Source organism: Ambystoma mexicanum, chromosome 12 (genome assembly GCF_040938575.1).
Source record: "Ambystoma mexicanum isolate Mex_15411 chromosome 12, UKY_AmexF1_1, whole genome shotgun sequence".
In the NCBI taxonomy this organism is placed as follows: domain Eukaryota; kingdom Metazoa; phylum Chordata; class Amphibia; order Caudata; family Ambystomatidae; genus Ambystoma; species Ambystoma mexicanum.
The window spans coordinates 522,388,897-522,411,208 of record NC_090936.1 but is presented as its reverse complement, the minus strand read 5'-3'; the positions used below and the strand labels follow the sequence as shown (position 1 = coordinate 522,411,208).

Genomic DNA, 22,312 nt, shown 5'->3' with positions numbered 1-22,312 from the left:
TAATAAAATTCTCTTAATGTGTGTCTTCAGCCAGTTGATTTTATAAGCAATATATTTGTCAATGCCTCTGTGACTTGCACTGAATTCCTGTCTTAAACAAGCAATCGCAGCCCATCTGTTTTGGCTTGCGTATAGGTATTAGCAGACATTTGCCAGGCAATGCCATCATATGCCCAGTTACTGGCACGATTTTCCAGCTGTTCCCATCTTATGACCAGGTGATACCCTTATGTGGTGCCCTTATGGCAGTGTCTGGCAAATGCCTATCCATGCCTTATCAAAAGCCCAAGCCGTTGGCTTTGCCAATGTATGTTGGCTTCCGTTTGTCTCCCTAAGTGAATGTGTATATGCCCAGATGTCGTTGTCTTGCTGGCTACGCCTTGGGAATCAAGCTGCACTGAGCTGGTCCAACAAGGCCCTACCTGAAAATGATTACGCTAAATTGGCAAGTATTGACCAGTTTCAGATCTTCTCATGCATACTTACCAGTGGGGTTCTGACCTAAATAGAATGTATCATTGTTTGGAAGCCTGGTCTACTCTGCCAGAACGTTTATTGATTCACGCTGATAAGTACTGACTTCATAACCTCAATCTGTTTGAGTAACTTTACAGAGTTTGCAAAGTATGATGTAAATCCTGGGTGCTGGGTGTTCAGGCAGTGCCACAAATGAAAATGCACCCCCGTAAAATAACAAAAAAGAAGAGCGTTTTCTATAATGTTGCAGGCAAAGTATAAAAGGTGTACATCTTTTATAACTAAAAATCTGTATTTCAATATTTTTTAAAGCGTGCAATCAGAGGTGGATTTAACATTTAGACAAGGGAAAGGGACACATGCCAATGCCCCCCCCCCCTGCTCTACCCTCACCCCTCATATGCAAACAGAAGTGCTGAACAGGCCCTACCATTGAGGTTGTATCTTTTTAACATGTCTCAGAGGCAGATTATGTACAACAGTCAGTGCTATGCCAAATATGCTATTGATACTCAGTGTCGTTTCACTTTATCAGGTGACCAGTCCAAAGACACTGAAGTCATTAATGCCACATACAACCAAATCCAGCTCTGGATGCTGTTTAATGGCCTAGCCCTGAATAACTCAAAAACTGAGATGAATATCCAGAGCACTAGCCCCAAGTGGCGCCAGCTTGATCAGTCCTATTCATTCTTTCAAATTGCAGACTGTCTCCTCCCCACTTTGAAAAAACAATAAAAACCTTGGGAGTCACTATTGACCAAGAGCTCTCAATGAGGTCCCATATCAGCGGCCTAGTGTCTAACTCAACATACTACATTACACTTTTGGCACAACTCAGACCATTCCTTCTGGCCTCCAGTTGTGCCACCCTAGCCAGGGCGATCATTGGGAGCCGCCCGGTCTTCTGTGGCACCAGTCTACTTGGGGTAGGCAAAGGAGAGCTCAATCGTCTGCAAGCTGTCCAGAACAACGCAGTTAGGGTCGTTATGGGGATGCACAAAACAGATCATGTCTCAACAGCAAGCAGAGCATTACATTGGCTCCCCATTACAAAGAGAATCAAGTTTCGTACCCTTTGGATTTCAAAGGGCTTTCATGTATGGAATAAGCCCTTTTTGTATGGCAGGACAGTTGAAGTGGCTATCTAACAAGCGTAATCTAAGATCCAATAACACAGGGTTGATTTTCACCCCAAAGGCCAAATGGATGCTTCCCAGCCGCAATTCCTCACTTGTGGAATACTCTCCTGCCTGATTTGAGGCTGTGTGCCAGTTTTCCCAGGTTCAAACGTGTCCTGAAAACCTTGCCTTTCGAGTTAATGGATCCATGACCTCCACTAGTTTCTCTCCGGTTTCTCCTTAGGCATCGCTGAGCTTTATGTTTTTTATTGTATGTCATGTCAGCGCCCTCCAGGCCACTGTCCTAGCGCTTTAGAATTAAATTAAATAAATAAATAAATTAGAGATGAGAAAAGGTAAAAGGCAGTGACCATTGATGTGACACTTTAAAAAAAATATATAGGGTTTTAAGAAGCTGTTTAAATGTGATTGATGGGTGATTAGTAATTGAGGGGATACAGAACAAGCTGTGTGAAACAATAACCTTGACATGCATTTCATTTCACTTTGGGTCTGTAAGAAATTTTTTGTAAGTTCTCATTGATTGCTATGCTGGAGCTTGTAGGTTTCAATTCAGGATGGGGAAAATAAAGCTACAGTCATAGGGGATTATTTTCCAGGTCAAGCAGAGTGGAAGAAGTGGCACCAGATGCATTTAGCTCCACTTTGTATGAGCTGCAGGATTTTGTATGATTTGACAAGCGAAGTTGGAGAGCAGATCAGACTTAACAAGGTCTCCCTGCCAAATCCGATTGGCATTCAACCAGCATGTATTTTTAAGTTGGCTGAAAACCAATGGATTCCTATGAGATCTGCCTGACATTTACACCTGGTAAAAGCGGACAGAGTCAAAAGGAATCCATTGCGGATGACTCTCACAATTGTTAATTGTAGAAGTGATTTACTCTTTTCTAGACACGTAGTGGTAAAGTAAAGAACAAAGGTGATTTTCACCCATTTTATTCTTTACTTTTCCAGTACTTGGTGGAAACAATTAAAATGAATGAATGGACCCTTTTGCAAAAAATGTGCAAACAGGATATTCTGCTCTATGCAGTTTAGGATTCAAAACAAAATGCCCCCACCTTAATCTTTTCATCAACATGTTTCTACAATGATGAATACATTGTCAAGTTGGTTTATCATGTGACTTGTGCATTTTTAAAGTAATCTGTATAAAATGTAGTATCATTTTAGTTATTGAAAGCCAAACTTCAACACATATTTGTACCAACTTGAGCTCCGCATATGTGTGGTCAAATATCAATATTTCAGGCTACGCTGAAATTATGGCTTTACCACTTAACCAAAGTGTGCAATCCTGAGCATATATTTTAATTTCACTATGCCTTACCTGTTAACATTAGGTGCCCTTAGAAGGGATTCAGTTCGCATTATAAGCTTTTCCCGAAAACCTCACTTATGATTTAATAGATGAGACACACACACACACACACACACACAATTGCATTTTATAACCAGTATGTAAACAGTATTTACCAGACAATGCCCAATGTACAGGGGCATGGCAGGGGAGCAAGACCCACTCCTTCATGCCATACCCCACCAGGAGCGATACCAGGAGGCTGCAAACCCCTCAACCAGCACCGTCTGCCTCCTGATGATGCAGCCCTTACAACCATAGCACAGCCTTGCACTCTCAACTCAATTAAAATGTGATGCAAAAATGCAACAAAAAATAACATTTTGTGTTTAAAATTTAATTTTGGACGTGAACCATTGATGGAAGACATTCAGAATGGGACCACTGTAGGGGTTCAGATGGAAAGGAGGGGGCGTTTGTGGAATGGGTAGGTGAAGGGAGGATTTTAACATGTGTATGTTATTGGAGGATATGTTGTTGTGCTCTAAATAGTGTTAAAATCAACAAGACTACCTGTATTGATTGGGCATGGTATGTTCTGTTCTTGAAATAAAAAGAAGTACAAAAAAATTTAATTTTGTAGGAAACACAATCTCCTATTCCTTACTTCAGTATTGTGGGAGGTCTATCTTTCACAACAGGATGGAGGGAGCACAAGCATACCCTCTGGGGCCTGCTGGGAGTAGCCAAAGTGCTCGCGAAGGTATTGTTAGCCAGACACCATCTGCTCAGCCCTCTCAGATGAAGAGGAGGAGGCATCACCCTCAATTCTCCCAAGCCATGCCAGGAAATGCATGCTGGGTGCTGGTGTGAACAGGTGAACGGGTAGGTAAATGGGAACAGTGATTAGGGCAGCTGAAGGAACGTGTCTGGACGGTGAAAGGTCAAGGAGGATCAGATATAACAGAAAGGGGAGAGCAGATGGCAAGGGAAGACAGGTAGATTGATGCTGCAACACTATTTTCCTTGCTTCTCTTTTGCTATGTACTATTTTTTATCGAGGGGTGCAAATGTATTTTTGCAGATCTGTGAAATCTGGATCAACGCCAGCACTTTGAATAGGGTACTCCTAGACCCACACCCAATGGAATGTGGACCCCCCCTGGTCACAATCCTGGCCCACCTAGATGAAAATTCCTGGAGACGGGCCTGTTCTATGTGCGGGTCAATGAAGCCTTCTTTTACCTACCAGAAGCAGGGTTCTTTTAATCCCGGGCGACCCTCATATTTAAGCCTCACAATGGTGCCTGTATCCCGTTCTTGTCGCCAATGAAGAGGCGATCACAGCAGACATTGTAAAATGTTTATGTCATCAATAGTGCAGCACCCCACAACTCGTGTCTGTGGTATAAGCCATTGCAATACCGGAAGTGTAGCTTTCCTTTTCGGTTATGTCATTTAATGTTAGGTACATAGGCATTATGGGTACTGCTTGGTTATGTTATGTTCCCGTTTGTTGTTTGATGCAACGTAATGAACTATGACAAGACTGTAGCCTGGATGTGGTCGTCATGGGGACTGGGATAAGGGCCCCAGGGTCAGACTGGGCCATACAATTCTCTCGGGCACCAATGGAAAAGTGTCCCACAGTTGAAAATGGCAATTCATTCCTTTTTGACACTGTTTGAATAGTACCCAAGCAGGAGTTTAAAAAAAAAATATATGATGCAAATTGTGCATTTGAAAGAATATATTTTCAGTAACACTGATCAAAACTACTAGCCACATACTGAATTAACTCATCAAACTGGCCCATATGGGCCAAAAAGCGGCCCACGTTGACCGCAAAAACTGGCCCACACCAGCATTTTGCATTTTTGGTTCGACCGTGGGCCTATTGCCCTGTAAACCATTCCAGCCTGGTATCTATCATAAGGCACGCTTAGAGGGAATGGATTCCTGTGCTGCCTGTAATCCTGAATTATTCTTTCACATTTCATTGCCAACTGTTAAGATATTGTGCCTGCACAATGAACGGAGGGGTGCACAAGTTGGTGTTCGTTCATTAAAGTTTTTCTGTCTGACTCTTCTCTTGTGTTATCCTGACAGAAAGATTATTTTATTGCGGCTGTACCAATTATGGCAGCATTTGAGTGTTTCACCCACAGCGTTATTTTGATAATGGAATATATTTGCCTTTAAAATGTCCCATTCGCTGCAATTCCTGACCCCTTGCCCCGGCCGCCTCTTCTTTCCCCCCCATATTTGTCACCCGGATTCTAATTTCTGAACGGCAATATGTTTTGCCCTTGCTTACACACCAGTTTGTTTGTACCCAAATAGGTCCAGAGGTTGCCATTGCCATTATTATATTGCGCTCTCCGTCCTTGGCCAGAAAGCCCGTCTGATTCAGCATCTGTATCAATAGCCAGCGGGCTCCCAAGGGCAAGGATGGCCTGATTGGATTTCCTGAAGAAATGACCCCTCTGAAAGGTCAAAAGTGCATGGAATGAACTAAACGGTTCCAGGTGTTTTCAATAACATAGTCCAGGTGGATTAGTTGGGGGATGGCTATTCGGCACTGGAACTGTGTGTGGTGAATATTCTGAACTCTAATCACCAGTTACCAAGGAAACCCTCAATTTTTAGAGGAGAATGACAAGCGTTGAAGTGCTGGAGCATGTGACATTACTTAATATTAGGGTCATGATTATGTTAAGACACTCGTCCACTGACATGCTTTGCACTCTAATCACTGAGGTTATGCTGGAACATTTTCTGAGACCTTGAACTACAGACAAAATGAAAAATAATGGAGCAGAGCATGACTTTATAGAAATGCACCTGTACATTTATCAAAATGACAGCAATAGAAGAAATGCACCTTTACTCTCATTAGGGTAAAAAAGTGTGGCAAAAGTAGTTTCTAGGGGTTCCCCTAATCCAGGAGAATAGGATTTAGACTGTACCTTCTTTCGCTACACAGTAAAAAAAACAAGAAATAAAACAGGCGCAGTCCATAGACATAGAAAAACAAAAGAGGTGATGGCTGGAAGGTTTAGAATTAATCTTAACCTCTGGCATTGCTCTGGGCAACCCTCCAGACTATCGTTCTTCGCCTGCCAAACCATTACAAAAGAGGAAAGACCATGTGCAAATCAGGCTTGGTCCCACCCCAAAAGGGGCAGTCCAGCATGAACTTCTTGCTCACATCCCTTCTGCACGAGACGTCAAACATCCCCAAACATGTTTCGATCTTGTTGGGCCTCATCAGCGAGGAGTAGTTTGAGTCTCTAGGACCAGCAGGCACGGAACCCACGTTCTCGGCATAGCCGTCCCACTCGGGGTGACTACAGCAAAACAAAAGGGGTGATAGTTGGAAGGTTTAGAATTAATCTTAACCTCTGTCATTGCTCTGGGCAGCCCTCCATTGTTCTTCTCCTGCCAAGCCATTACAGAAGGGGAAAGACCATGTACAAATCAGGCTTGGTCCCACCAAGACTAGAGACCCAAGTCTGATGCCGTGTTTATCATGGCTGCCACATTTGCTGATCTTCAGTGTGCGTGCATGCACAGAATGTTTAGAGCCACACAAATTCACTGCATGAAGAGGTGACCGGAATGGAAACCCAGGATCCACCGGGGTTCCTGTGACTGTCGCCACAGCATGCTGTAACTTTGGGGAATATGGCAGAGCGGGCCGGTGGCCAGCCTCTTGCTGCTGGATTCTCACACAGAAACAGATGGAGCCCCACATATTATCAATCACATTCCACAAATTTAAATTATGTAATATTATTTACAAATGAAGAAAGGTATATACAAGAATTGAATAAGAATTGTGGCAATTCAGTTATTACAGAATAAAGAAATTGACAGAGCATTCCAAAAATCAAAATCTTTCAATGTAAACACAGTTTGCACTGCATGTGCGAGGGACCCCTGTTTTTGTACCATAGTTGTGACCAAGATCAGACCTAAACAACCCCTAATCTCAATTAGCAATCATTTTAGAACTACTCTTTGAAACTAAGCAATTGAGTGTGCACCTCGAGACACAGTTTTCTCTTGTGAGTTAATAAACCATGGCAATAACATTTCTAAGAATGTAATACACGTCTGGAAATGTTGAAACTAGTTCCACTTCATTTATGAGATATTATCTGATTCACATTTTATTTATTTTATTTATTGGGTATTTATAACGCGCCTCTACACAAGGTGTTTCAAGTTGCAACAAGACAAGAATGGGTGCGGGGGACAGGAATGAAGAAAAACCAAAATGGTCCTGCTAGGCCTTGTGACATTCGGATCGTGCAAGGGCACATTAGAACACATTCACCCTCACTGGACAGAGCGGTAAGTCAGGGTGTAAAAGTAAGGTGTTATGCTTTTCCGCCTTGATTTACCTCACCGTTCCATTACTGAGCAATGTCAAGACGGCGTAGAGGCACGCAGCGGAGATAAGATCTCCGCCCGCATTCATCATTCGTTTTTGTCACTATGTTTCATTTTACACATGCATGTCATTTTCATGCAGGTGTATAACGAAACGATTCTTACGGAATCTGCCTCGCATTAGCACCTGCTAAAGAGCAGGCAGATTCCACAGGAGTCCATTAGTAAATGCTGCCTGCAAAGCGTAATTTGCAGGTAGCGTTTATTTGTTCACGAAAATGAAAGATTCTGTTTTATTGGCATTCAAAGCAAGAAAATTTGAAGCCATCCAATATTGAATGGCATCATAGATGTTATTGATGGTAATAGTATCAAGGGCATGGTCACCAGTCAGCTCAATGAGTACCTGGGTGCCATCTGCATAGTTGGTATAGCAAACCCCCATGCTGTCCAGCAGATCAAGCAATGTCCTAGTATAGATGTTAAACAGCATGTGGGAGAGGCAGGATCCCTGTGGGACACCGCAGGTAAGTGGAAGTTGCTCCTAAGGAAGTCACTGCTTCAAGTCATACATGCAGAAACTAAGACTTCCCCAAAACATATGGGCCTCATTAAAAGGTTGGAGGTAGCCTTGTCGGTAAACCCGGCAAGGCTACCTCCAAACTTGCGAGAAAGTCCGGTACCCACGAATGGGCAATTACCAGGGTATTCCGGCCCCGCCGGATCCAGTAATTGCCCTTTCGCGGATGCTGGAATCGGGTGATCCCCATTCCCATTGAGCCCTATAGGGCTCAATGGGGATGCCTGTAGCACCGGCACTGTTCATAACGGTGCCTGTGCTACAGGCTTGCTGTGCTTGCGGGTGCCTTTCATTCCGCCAGGTCAGACCTGGCGGAATGAAAGGCACCCGCAAGCACAACTCAGAGTTTGCCGGTCCAGATACAATGTTACTGGCAAGCTTACGGTTGTAAGCTCCCAATGAGGCCCGCAGTTATACATCTCTGTTGATTAAATCAGAGGAGAACAAGGCTTAACATTTGCTATATTATGTACTTCCCTGCCCACAACCCTTTATGCTGCTTACCTGTTATCTGTTTGCAACTTTCCTAACGGAAAATAGAAATAGCAAAATAGATTCTGATTGCATCCCCACCCTCAACATCTAACATTTTGTTGATGCCACTGATTGAGTGATGTAGGATCTGGTAGCCGTGGTATCCACTCATTGCATGTTACTGAAAGGACTTTTCATTTTTAGGACATACTGAAAATTTCCAAAATCCCTTTGACAGCAGCTCTCTGGCACTGGACAAACTCCCCCTGGCATTTTACTCAGGAATGTTTGCTTACGGTGGCTGGTGAGTGGGTTCATGCTATTTGAAAGTGTTGTTTGTTGTCATTTACTGGGTGGCGTTGCCGCATGCAGCCCGCTCCAGAAGACATTCTGATCACGCGCTGCATGTGCCTCTACAATGCAATCATTCAAAGCAAGCATGCAATAATTCCCACCTTCTCACATCCTATTCACAATACCACCTTGAGGCAAACACATTTACCACCACTTCCATTTCACAAGGTACTTTCGAAATTATTCCCCACCAAGATCACATAGGTTCCTATACATTCAAACATCTACTCTCCAAAGTACTTCCACTGAAGCAATTATTGTTAGTAGAAAGGTTTGCTTTCCAAAATCGGTTGTTCATTAATATTCTTAAACTTGACAATCGTGGCCTGTCTGTGGGTTCCCAAACCATCATTTACCAATGGAAATCTATCCTTTTCAAAACACAAATACAATTTTAAACTGTGACTACCTGTCAAGGGTTGTGCTTTTCATCTTTTTGTATCCAATACAAATAAAGAAAATCACAACCTAGAGGTGGGACCGAACAGGCTTGAAGGTGGCCGCTTTTAGGATCGGAGACTAGCATGGTAGCCTCACGGCACAATCTTGGTGCTGGCGCAAGTGGTGCACACCAACCAGCAGCCTAGAAATAAGTAAGATAAGCAACGAGGCCTTTAATGCCGCAAGTCCATATTGTGAAACCACTTTGAGAAGCCGGGTGGACGCGCCATCGCGAGACACCACCATGGTCAGTGCAGGTAGCGGTTACATGATTGTGGGTGCTACTTTCTTGCTATACCTATAGGGCATGGATTCATTTTGCCCAGGAGTCTTTATTTGGTAAATCACACTGCCAAGAAAAAGTGCTGGACTGAGGAACTCAATGCTTGAACGATCTTCTAGCGGTTCCATGTTCTTTCATCGCCTGCCATTTCATCCCCTGCCATTTTAACGTGAACATTCTAACGAAAACGTTCATCATTTTTTTTTAACTTGTTTTTTTTTGGGGGGGTTACCCCCCAAAACCCTCTCTCCCACCTATTTTTAGTTATTCCCTACCACCCCAACCCCTTATCTACCCTTTCCCACCGCCCCTAAAGAATCCGATGAGCGTTTTTCGTTAGAATGTTCACGTTGAAATGGCAGGGGATGAAAGGACGTTGTTCCCTTCTAGCTAAGTGGTAGCAGCTGCTGGCCATATGATCTGCTGGAACCAATGCGATGGAGTGGGGCTCGGTGGTTGTAAGAGCACCACTGGCTTTTCAGCATGACTCTGTGTGCTGACTTTGGGGTCCGAAGCAGGGACAGTGGCACATCAGACCGACCTCGGGTCAGAGATTGAAGATGGCCTGGAACAGATAACACAATCAGATGAGCCCCAAGTGCACCAGGGATAAGACGGTGTAGGGGCAGAGTCTGACTGTAAGGGAAATTGCTGTTTCTGCTAGGAAGAGGTACCTCAGCAAAACGGAAGCGAAATCTCCCCTATTGTGTCAGAACATATAATGAAATGTCTATTGAACTGTTGTATGTCCGATCAAATCAATACCAAAGTAGCAAATGGAACATAAACGAAAGGACCTTGGAACAAAGGAGAACGAGGAAGCAGTTGGCGACTAACACATGTGGAGAAGGTACACAGCAACTGCTGGTGCTGGAGAGCCACACGAGGCACCAAAAAAACAATGGACGCCATTGGTCCTGTGAGGGACCTGAATAATGCTGCAAAGTTGGTTGGCAGGTGAAATCGGACCCCAAAGCCTTGGTCCTCAGAAACTGCATGAACGAGCTGGAGGTCTGACCCTGCTGCAGCGGAAGGAATTGGCAGAGGGACAGCCTCACTACTTGCCTGGAGTCACGCTGTGGGATAGCAAGAGACATTGAGAAGTCAAGTACTCAGGCCACATCTACAGGTGGACCGCTGTGTGTTGGGGCAGAAAGATAGGAAGCGCGGCATTGGGAGGTTCCAAGTGTGACGCCTGGTGAGAAGTCAAGTGCTTCCACAGGAGTACCCACTGAATGCTGGGATAATGAGTCCATACACATGACAACCAGGCCAGAAAAGTAGAGTGGCCCAAAGAGGAAACTCTTCGTAATCAGAGTTCCACTGCTAAACCAACATTATGATTTTTTTATTATTACTATTAGGATATCTATTGAGCGTGAACCTAGCTTCGGAAGCAATGGAGCTGTTTACAGTCATAGGGGAAAGTACACAAACATACACGCCTCAACCAGAGGTGTACCTCTGTATGTTGGTTATTAAGTACATGCCAAAGTGACTCAAAGCAAATGGATAGCAGGTCTGGTGAGGAAGTGCGGCATAGTGAGAAGCTAAGCCCCAATGTTGTATCCGTAGGAGCGATATTGCATGTTGGACATTGAGTCCATAGCAAGGTGACCATGAACGCTAATAAGAGCAGGCCAAGCGAGGAAGTGCTGCCTTTCATTCCGAGAGAAGAGAGTGATACCATACAGTAGCAAAAGATCGAAGGAGTATAAAACCCAAATAAGGGAGATCCCCTGAGACCCCAGTGATAACCTGCTTCTCCTATGGAGAAAAAGGGCATTTGGCCGGGCAATGTCCCACTAAACGGAAAGATGAACCGATGGAGATAAGCTGGATCCCCCTTGCCCCCTCCCCTCGTCTGCACTTGCGCGTTCTCAATGTCACCTGGCCTACTAAGATCGCTGTCTTTGTCTTCCCTCTGTTCCCCCTCCCTTGCCTCGTTGCACCTTGAAACACTTGTGTATAGGTGCGTTATAAATGCCATATCATATCATATCATAGGGGAAGAATGGGAATCTGAGGTAGTACAGGAAGACCCCGACATTGAGAATGTCAGTAATTATCTGTGTCTGACTTCACCATTTAAGACCCATGAACCAGCTACTAAATAGCATCCCCGCTTTAGCTTTATTTGATTCTGGTAGTAAGCAGACAGCCATTCAAGCAGACTTAATCCATACTAACACTCTAGAAGAAGGAGGCACCATTAAAATCATCTTTGTGCACTGGGACCAGATTGTGTATCATAGGTCTCTAGCAGTTATAAACATCAGCGGGAGAGAAGTCACAATGGACTCAGCGCTAATACCAGGGTCACTTACCTGAAGAAATAATAAAAGGAACCGATTTTCCCAAATTCAGGAAAATAGTAATGGAAGTTAATCAAGTAACCCCAAAATATTCACCCTTTGACACCTGGGAAGAGAAAGAATGTTCAAAAAATACTCCTCTTTGGAGCTGGGATAAGGGAAACTAAGATCAGATAGAGGCCACCCGAGATGAAGAAAGCCTTGGTTGTATCCCACGTGGAAAAACCAGCGGCATTTAGGGGAAGAGTATGTGACGAATCCTATGATGTTGTCCCTTCTCCCTGAGGAGGGAGACCCTTTTCATGAGGGCAGGGAGGTGAGGCTGCTACCCAATAGTCCCCCTGGGGGTGGATCCCATGGAGGATTGGGGGGGGATTCCCCCTCTGGGACACAGGGAGCGTTATCATGGGAAAACGTGGTATATTACACCTTTCTTGCCTCACCATCTTTTCCTTCCTCTGATCATACAAGTTCACCCATGTATTTATGCTATAGTAATAGTACCACTAGTAGTGGACGAGGAATATTAGGCCTGACGCCACTGAACTATTCCCTCAATATACTGAGACGAGGAAGAAGTTCTACACTAGAAATAACTCACAAGACCATCTCATTGAGCAGTCTAGCTTTTGTGTTCCGTGGAACTCGAAAAGGGAAGAAGGACTAACAATATTGTCAGTCCCTCCCCGGGGGCACCGCGAGCAAGGCAACATCCATGCAGACAGAAGAGCTGAACCTTCAGCTACTGCCTGGTACGTGGCAGAAGGAGAGACAGTGTCCCTACCTGCTTGGACGAGCACCGAAGGCCGGAAGAGACTCAGGCTCCTGACGTGGAAGAGCACAGAGGACGATGGGCCAGCAGGAACGCGCAGCCGGGCTCGCACAAAGTGCTGGGGAGCCACGCACGGCACCGCATGAACAGGAAACAATACAGAAGAACTGTTGGAAGATGCCAGGAGACCCGAGACTGAGGTGAGAGACTGAGAGCCCATACAGATGGTATGGGGGCAGCCCAGGGGCCTCAAGGGAACTCAATAAACCAGTGTGAAGGGGTCTGGGACCCAAGAAGACAATGTGAAGGGACCTTGGACCCAAGAAAGAGAAACAGAGATACAGGGGTCTGGGACCTGAGAAGCCAATGTAAAGGCGTCAGGGACCAGAGACAAAGAAACAGATACAGGGGTCTGGGACCTGAGAAATCAATACAAAGTGGTCTTGGACCGGAGAAAGAGAAACACAGAGACAGGGGTCTCAGACCAGGTAAGTCAGAGTAAAGGGGTTGAGGACCCAAGAAAGAGAAATCAATGTGAAGGGATCTGGGACCCAAGTATAAGAAAACGTAACAGGGTCCAAAACCCTCTGGAGGAGAGACAGTATTCTTGGCAGGGGAGTGTACCAGAAATACTGTGAAGAATTAGTCAAGCATGCCCAGGGGTCAAGGACCCAACATGCATGCGGACAAGGTCCTCAAACAAGGCTTCTTCCTCATCGCAGTATCTGGTAAGGTTGAGGTCAAGTGAGTCACTGGAGATGCTCATCTGAGGCGTGAGAAAGGCCAGGGGAAGGGCGTCATTCCTCTTATTTTGTGAAACTGGGTAAATAATATCTGAGAAAGGCCAGGGGATTAAAAAAAAGCATTCCCCCTACTTTGTGGAACTGTAAATACAACCCTGAGAAAGGCCAGGGGACTGAAGCCATTCCCCCTACTTTGTGGAACTGTAAATATGAACGTGAGAAAGGGCCAGGGGATTTAAAAAAAAGCATTCCCCCTACTTTGTGGAACTGTAAATACAACCCTGAGAAAGGCCAGGGGACTGAAGCCATTCCCCCTACTTTGTGGAACTGTAAATATGAACGTGAGAAAGGCCAGGGGAAGGGAGACATTCCCAATACTTATGAACTGTGTTTGTTCAAAAGAAGGGAGTCATTCTTCTGGACTCAGAAGAGACTGATCCAGCTTAGTTCATTTATAAGTGTAAGGGACAGAAGTAGGATTTGGACACAGGACGGTGGACTTTTTAGTTACGGACATTCTGACAGTTCCTTAGTTTTGGTTAATGCAGGGATAGTTAGGTTTCCTTCTTTCTTTTAGTATAAATAAAAGTCTTTGCCTAAAAGCATGCCACCTTTGTGTCGGTCTCCCCCTTCTACACCCTTACACTACCTGCACACAGCTCAGGTGGGAATACTCATATGAAATGTGTAGCTGTAACACAGGGGACAGTCGGTTATTAATACTGTACTAAAACACCCTCAGTGGTAGCCACTGGGATAGCCTAAGTACCTCTGTTAATTGGACACCAAACTAATCTCTGACACCATGCCACGACCCGTAAATCAAGCCTGCTACTGACTTAGTGATATCACAGTCAAAGTTCCCCAGGAGAAGGGACATAGCTGCGCTCCCATTCTCTGAAAGACCTTCCTTTAATAGGTGAGGTTTAATACATCTTGACCTCAAAGTGTCATACACTGCGCATGAGAGGAGGACATTTTCTCCAGAGGTAATTCCGCTGGAATTAATTCATCCATTGTTTTGAAAGCAATACCTGTATGCACTGCCTCCATAATGGGTTGACCATCATGATCAGGAACAGTTCACAATTACTCAGTGTTGTGGATCAGCCAGACTCAGAGAAACAAAATTGGCTTTACGCTCAAGAAATAACAAGTAATTTGAAAATAAACTGATGCTCCTCTGGCAATCTGCACCCGTAGGCCTGAGCCTAGTCGGCCTTGTTGCAAATACATCTATGATCAGGACGTAGAAAACGTGTGGTAATTCCATTACTACAATTTTTTCAGTTACTTCCAGAAGCTCTTAATCTGTCCACATCTCGTACGCACCAAACCACAAAGCAGGCTGATACTGATATCCCTCTTCGCCGGCTATGGCCAAATATCTCAAACAATGTTTATCTGATAGCTTATTATGATAACGCTCTGTCAATTGTTACATGTGCTCCAAACACAGCCATTTCAGATCTGAATTTTAACATCTTTGCCATTTATATTTTCAGGTTTTATGTCAACTTTGTAACAGAAGAGATTATAAACCCTGAACGGTGAGTTCAATTAACCATGAACAGTGAGTTCAATTATGAAAAAGATGACCCCTGAATATTTCTAACAATTAAATTAAATGTAAAGAACAATTACATACAATTTCATAGTGCAAAATTGTCACAAGTTCCTCTAAGCTCTATGGCCTAGGAAAGCAGAGTCCTTCACTGGTAGACCTAAATGTCGTTTGAGATTGGGGATGTGATTATGAGCTGGGCGTTATTGCCTCTGGTAATACCACCATGCCCATTTATCATTATTGCATGCAGTAAATACTGGGTACATAGAAAGGGCTGCATGATGAGACGTCATGCATACCTTTCTGTCATTCCCCACTTTAGAGACCCGCAGGACCTCATGGTCCGGTATTTACTCTACGCAGTAATTACTGCATGAGGTAATTACCACATTCGGTTATGCTTTTATGTGGAAGTAATAATCTCCAAACAAAAGCTGGCAGTAAAATGAGCTTCAGTAAAGAAACTCAGAATGTGGCTGTGCAGTAAAACATTGGCTATTGTGGCATTAGCACCCCGTTCCAAGGACTGCAGCGGGGGTAACAAGGGCTCTGGGCCATTACCCCCCGTTCCAGCCCTTGGAACGAGGTGTTAACGCCATGAGCACCCTGGGTTCCCAAAGCAGTAACCCGGGGTGCTAAAAAAAGGTTATTTTCATTGATTGATTCTAAATGCCTATGTCAGGTCTCATGTATTTCTCCCAGTGGAGTTGGCCATGCAGAATTAGTGATCAACGCTATTTCTGAGGTAAATCCCTGAGTAATGTGTAAATGAGCCCAGTGAGGGCCGGCGTCCTGACATAGGCATTTAGAATCAGATTGGATTCAGCCTCAAACCACGGACCATTTCTTTTGCCAAAAAAGGCCCACTAATTTTCTACAAGCTTCTACCATATCGGATTCTGGATTACAGACAGAATTGCCTTGAGGACGACCTAGAAGAGGTCGAAACACGTGTCGTCTGGCTGAGCAACATTGCCAAAATGACAATTAAAAACTTTATGGACTTATAACATCTTACTGACAGCTGATTTCTCTTTTTTGAATACTTTTCATTTGGAAGTAACCAAGGGTTCAGCGCTGACATCCAAGACCCAGCTTTAAGTTTTTTATGATTTCACTGCACTCTTGTCTCGGTACCCACTGCTACCTACTCCCGTATCTATTCCCCAGCTCCCTGCACTGTGATACAGGACCGGCGCTACATACCGTCTGTTGCCAGGGATACCAGTACCTCAGGACTCCTCCTCACAACTGCCCTACCCGAGGTCACCAATAAAATGACACTTGCACGGCCAGACTGGATATATGCTCCAAATGCTCATTTGGGTCTCCACTGACTGCTCCTCAACTAGCACGCCCAGATGGTATGTTCCAAAATACAATGCGCGTACCAACTAAGCCACTCTCGAGTGGCAATTGAACACCCTCCTAAAAGACATTCAAACGCTTCACTTTACCACCCAACTTCTATAGACACCACAGTCCTGACCAACACATCCTCAGACCATGGGCACACGAGCCAGCCCTCTGCAGACAGATACATCACGTGCTCTTGACATGAACCACCTACAAGGATACCCACGCACTGTACCGGGTACTCGTGAAAATGACGTATTTACTTTTTCCACACCCAATGCTGTAACATGACAATTAACAATACGCTTGGTATTTCATGTTAGTATTGCCCATATGAGTAACTGCTAGTCACATGGAGTCTGGTAGGACCAGTGTTAAAACAAACAACTTGATATCTGTGGAGACTATGTATGCAGGGTCTTAGCTGGTTGTACTGCTAGCATAGATGACCTTTATGAGCTTTAATGTTTTATTTATGGCAGCTTACCAGATCAAACATGCAGCTTACCACATCAAACATGTCCCCCATTTGTAAAATTCTAGACTATGCATTGTGAACCATATAGTGGTGTTTAGGATTACTTTGCTAAAATGACTTGCCTGAGGGTCGGGGAGGGGGTAGGGGCATTGGGACTGGAGGAGGGAAAGGGGGGAGGGGGGGACAGAAAAATCCAGGGAAGTTTGTCGGGTGGATGAAAACGCAGGTTGTACACTGGTAGTTCTCACCCACGTTTGCAGCCACCCGATTGGCTGAGTACTCTTCCCGGGGTGTGAATAGTCTCTATTTCATACTAATTCATAAATAAAGTGGCAATTAAGTGGCCAGTGAGGTGGCAAATGTAGCATCCAATGTAACGCCTTTTTTTTTGGTGATAATATTCCCCCAATCCTATTCAATGTAAAAGTGTTGCTGTAGACAGGGAATTGTAGCATTTGTGAAATCATTTGATGCCATGAGTATAGCTTGCCGATTGCTTAGTATTAAAAAAAGAATTCCATTGATCTTCCACCCAGACTGTGCTCTATTTCACCTTTATAGACCCTGTCTGAGCAGTCAGGGTTAGACTCAGGAGGAGGTATGCTTCGTGTGAAGCACAGTTAGGAATTACAAAGCCTGCTAAGGACCCGAGGCGCAAGCAGGTAGGCAGGTACAATGTAGCCCTCACTCCCACGTCAGGGGGTGTGCATGGCCGGTAATGGCACGCCAATCTGAGCTTAGGCAGGCCCGAGCTAAATGAGGTCCCCTGCAAGGTTTCAGGGCCAATAACAGCCATGTATGCAACCCTAACAAGGGGGTGAAAGCTATTTTCATACCAGGGTCCCGTCCAAGGTGCACATCATATTTTTGTTGTTGCTGGAGACAAGCTCCACACATATTGTGAGAGCCCAATCTCCAGTAAGGAAAAAAAAGAAGATATCCACCACCAAAGTAAATAGAAGAGGTACCATGGGATTAGTAGTCCAATGGCAAATTTGAAGATAGTGCAGTCTTTCTACCTCTGGTAGAGAAAGCTTAAGTTTAAAGTCTTCAAATGAAAGAGGAAGCCCCATGGCATCTCAATCTTGGAAGGTCCCCATTCACCCCAATGGTTTGGGCTGAGAGTGAATTCTGGATTTCAGAGGCCTGTTGAGAGTGGGTCAAGGCCAGGCTTTATACACCAAAGCCTATGTGCATTGTCCCAGTAGTGTAAGGTGACTAGTGATGCCTCCAGGGGTGGGCTACCTATCACTTCTGATTGTCACCCCACTGACAAAAGAGATGAGGATAGCGGAAGGAATGTAGCTGTTTGTTCAAGATGTGGCCAACCCGATAGTGTAGATGCTAAAGATCATTTGTGAATGTGAACTTTTTGGGAGGCCACCAGATATCTCCAGATGTTAAGCATCCCCAAGACACCCGTTGCCTCTGAGAGATTTAGGGCTTTGTAGGAGTTCTTAGGGATTTTACCGCCAAATGAATTTGAATATTTTCTTTTATAAGTTTTGTAAAGAATATTTAGGGATCTTTATTGGCAGGCTTCTAAAGAGGTAGACGAGCCTAGGAATCATATTTATCTTAATAGTGTAGATCCTACCTATCCAAGATACCCCAAGGGTAACCATATACTGAAATCAAGAGAGAGTTATTTGAAGAGCAGGCTTACGTTGAGTTTGAATAGGAATTTGAGGCAGGGAGACAGTGTGATACCTCAGCAATCGAGAGAAGAATTTGATCATTTTAAGGGGTATTACTTTTGAAAAGAGAGTATTGTCACCCTTGGTTCTGGTACATTTAGACCATGAGATTTAGAGTAATTTATTATATAGTCAGCTACCCTTCCTAACTCAGTAAGCTCCACTAAAGCAGAAGGCAGAAAGCTATCGGCATGCTTAAGGAATAGGAGAGCATCGTCAGCATAAATAGCTATGTTTGGGAGATTTCTCCTCCAAGTGATTCCTTGAACATCCCTGATTGATCTGATGCTCCTATCTAGAGGATCCATCGGGAGGACAGGTATGAAGATGGATGAAGAGAACCCATGGTGTGTCACACTAGTGAGGTGTATTGGGTGACCATTTATCCTAATTTTCGTGAACTGCTCCGACATTGTTGCCAGTAGCCAAGATCTGAAATTAGGCCCAACGTTGAAGATGAGGAGCGTCTCTTCAACAAATCCTCAATCCAGTCTGTCAAATGTCTTGTTGACGTCTCATGCCAACAAGGAACATTTCACATTATTACGAGAACCCATGTCTATTAGGTCACTTGCCCTTTGAATATTATCATGTTTTTTTTTATCTATTATAAAACTGGACTGATCCGTATATATGATGGTAGGGAGGACTTTCATCATTCATGACGCTAATACTTTCATGTAGATTTTTCCATCAGTGTTTAAAAAAGCAATTGGACGAAAGAGGTCACAATCTAACCCTGATTTCCCAAGTTTGAGGAGCATAACTGTTGGTGACTTTGCCCCTATCTCAGTCACCGAGTTGGAGCCTAAAAAGGAATTGAATAAATTAGTCAAGGGGAAATCAACTGGTTCTTAAAAAATTTACTAAATAGGGTGAGAAAGACGTTGGGGCCACTGGCTTTATTGATTGGAAGCAGAGTTAATACGGCCTCCACCTACCCCTCAGTAATAGTTTGTTCCAGAAGATCTTGGTCTAGGCTAGTTAAAGAAGGCAGGTGCACCTGCTCAATGAAGTTATACTGGGCTTCACGGTCCAAATGGCGCTCTGCTTACCTCCTGAAACAGCTTCGACAAGGCATTAGCGTTTCGGAAATCTGACTGGGTAGGCAGGATAGTCTTATCTACATTGGAATTAGGCAAGTAATTAAAGTTGCCCCTTATGATTATTAAAACTTTGCCAAAGTCAGATAAGATAGGGTTAAGCTCATTAAAGAATATGTTCTGAACATCTTTGGGGGTGCAGACGGGGGCCAGCATCACTAAGTGACATCACCTGAGGCCCTTGTTCATAAGAAATTGACCATCTGGATCCCTCAGTAAAGCTCATTTCCTGACGAATATTTCCCTGTCAATGAGAACGCCAACCCACATTTTTTAAAAAATATTTTGCAAAGAACTGAATAGGAAAGAAGAGATGTCTAAGGTGGTGCTCATGAATTTGCAACAGAGGCATCTCAAGTACAAAAACATGACCACCACCAGCTAAGCATTGTAAGTGGGAGAGTATCCATCTCTGCTTCAATGGGGAATTTAGTCCCTGTACATTCGGAGTGACGATGGAAATGGAGGAAAACATGTTGCGGTTAGTTGTGGGATTCATGGAAGGTGAGAAAATGCAGTGTATTTTGTATTTTATTCGTATTTATTTGGCATTTATTGGGTGCTTTACTGCAAAACACTGAAAAAAAGTTACAGTACAATAAAAATGAAGATTGATTCAATTACACACATTTTCAAAGGAGAGAATTCAGACTGGATAAGAGAGTTCCTTAGAGAAGTACGGAATGAAGAGTAAGAAGCTATAGAATGGAGGGGTAAAGGGAGACAGTTCCAGTGGTACGGGGCAGGAAGAGAAAATTAACTGAATCAGAATAGGGAACATGGAGGGCAAGGAACAGATAATAGAAATTTAGATTGAGAGCGAAGGGAGTGAGTGAGGGCATAGAAAGCGACCAAAGATGACAAATAACTGGGAGCAAGACCATAGAGGGATTTGAACGCAATGCAAAGAAAATTACATTTGAGTCGAGGGGAAAAGGAAAGTCAGCCAAGCGAAGACAGAGATTGAGGAATGGAATTGCGGGGGGGATATCTGGTAGAGAAGACAAATAAAAGAATTGAAGATGGACTTAAGTGGGGCCAAACAAGAGAGAGGAAGACCAAAGAGAATAGTAGAACAGTAAAAAGGGTGAGATAAAATAAGAGAAGAGATCAGGATGTTGGTAGCACCAAAGGTCAGACAAGAACAAGCTATGCAAATATTAAAGAAATGGAAGCAACAAGAACGAGAGATAGTAGAAATGTGAAGGGAAAAGGTTAGGTCCATGTCAAGGTAAAGACCAAGATTACAAGCAGTGCTGGAAAGAGATAAAGAAGAAGACACAGGAGGGAGGGGAAGTGGGTGGCATAGTGGTATCATGGAAGAACAGAACTTCAGTTTTTTATGTGTTCAGGACAAGGAAGTGGCCTGGCATCCAAGTGTTGAGTGCAAGCAAACAGGAGGTTTATTTATCTTGAATAGCCGGAGTAAATGAAGAGAAGGAGAGAAAAAGTTGTGTGTCATCTGCATAAAAATGATGAGAAATCCCAAAGGATGAAATAATTGCAGCAATAGGAGAACTATAAAGAGACAAGAGAAAGGGGCCAAGAACAGAGCCTTGGGCGAGGCCATGTAGAAGAGGAAAAGTTTCGGAGGAGGAACCAGCCCATGAGACAGAGTTAGTGTGGTTAGAAAGATGAGAACGGAACCAAGCAAGAGCCGAGTCAGCAAACACAAAAGAAGACAGAGAAGCTAGGAGTAAAGTGTGATCAACAGTGTCAAATGCAGCAGACAAGTCTAAAAGTAAAAGAAGAGAAGAATGTTTAGTGTAATGGGCAGAGAGCAAGGAATCACAAATGGAGAGAAGAGCAGTTTCAGTTGAGTGGCAAGGACGGAAGCCAGACTGGGGAGAAGGAAGGATGAAATTATCATTAACGAAGGTAGGAACCTGAGTATAGACTAATCGCTCAAGCAGTTTAGAAAGGTAGGGAAAAAGAGGGAATGTATGGAAATTAGAAGGAAGAGAGGGGTCAAGAGATGGTTTGGGGATAGGGAGCATAGAAGCATGCTTAAAGCAAGGAAGATAGATCGATGTGAGAAGAGAGGTATTACGAAGAGTGGTAAGATAGAAGACAAGACACAGATAGAATTTGGGTATTAGAGAAGAGAGAATAGGATCAGAAGGTGAACCAGTGGGATGGAGTGCGTCAGAAGAGAAGATGTCTCCAAATTAGTAATGGGGGAAAGAAAGAGATTATGGTGGTGAGGGAAGAAAAAGCAGAGGAAAAGGATGATGGAATAATAGCTGCATGAAGTGAAGCAACTTTAGTAGAAAAATAAGCAGCAAGATCAGGAGCAGTGAGAGTAGAATGGTGGGAATGATCAGGGATAGGAGGTGTAAGTGACAAGAAAGAGATTGAAAGAGATGCCTGGAGTGAGCAGACTGTGCATGCAGAAGGTCTGAGTAATAGGCACGTTTAGCTGCAAGAATATCCTCATTGTAGAGAGAATGATAGGAGCAGAAGGAGAGGGAATCAGACTCTGAGAGGGACTTGCGCCAACGATACTGCAGATGAGAAAGAACTTGCCGCATTGAGCAAAGATGGGAAGAGAGCCAAGGTAGAGGTGGTTTGGGAGAGAAGGAAGAGACTGTATAGAGGATATCAAGAGAAGAGGAGAGATAAGTTGCTGCATCGTCAGCACAGAGAGCAGAGAATGCAGAATGAGACGGAAGAGCAGAAATGCAGGATGAAACATATAAAGGAGTATTGAAAGCACGAAGAATGCGACAGAAGTAGGTGGTTACCTCAGAACCAGCTAAATAAGATAGACTAGAAGGAGGAAAAATAGAGAAAGATAGAAGATGGTGATCAAAGGAATAGATAGGCAAG

General features: G+C 44.0%; 1 protein-coding gene across 1 annotated transcript in view; it reads left to right on the top strand.

Moving 5' to 3' along the window:
• Positions 1-22,312, top strand: part of LOC138513739 (cystine/glutamate transporter-like) — a 128,352-nt gene that overhangs the window by 55,204 nt on the left and 50,836 nt on the right. The window contains exons 5-6 of the mRNA XM_069628823.1: positions 8,579-8,678; positions 14,788-14,832. Coding sequence (XP_069484924.1) covers positions 8,579-8,678; positions 14,788-14,832 — 145 coding nt within the window. The remainder of the gene's footprint in view (positions 1-8,578; positions 8,679-14,787; positions 14,833-22,312) is intronic.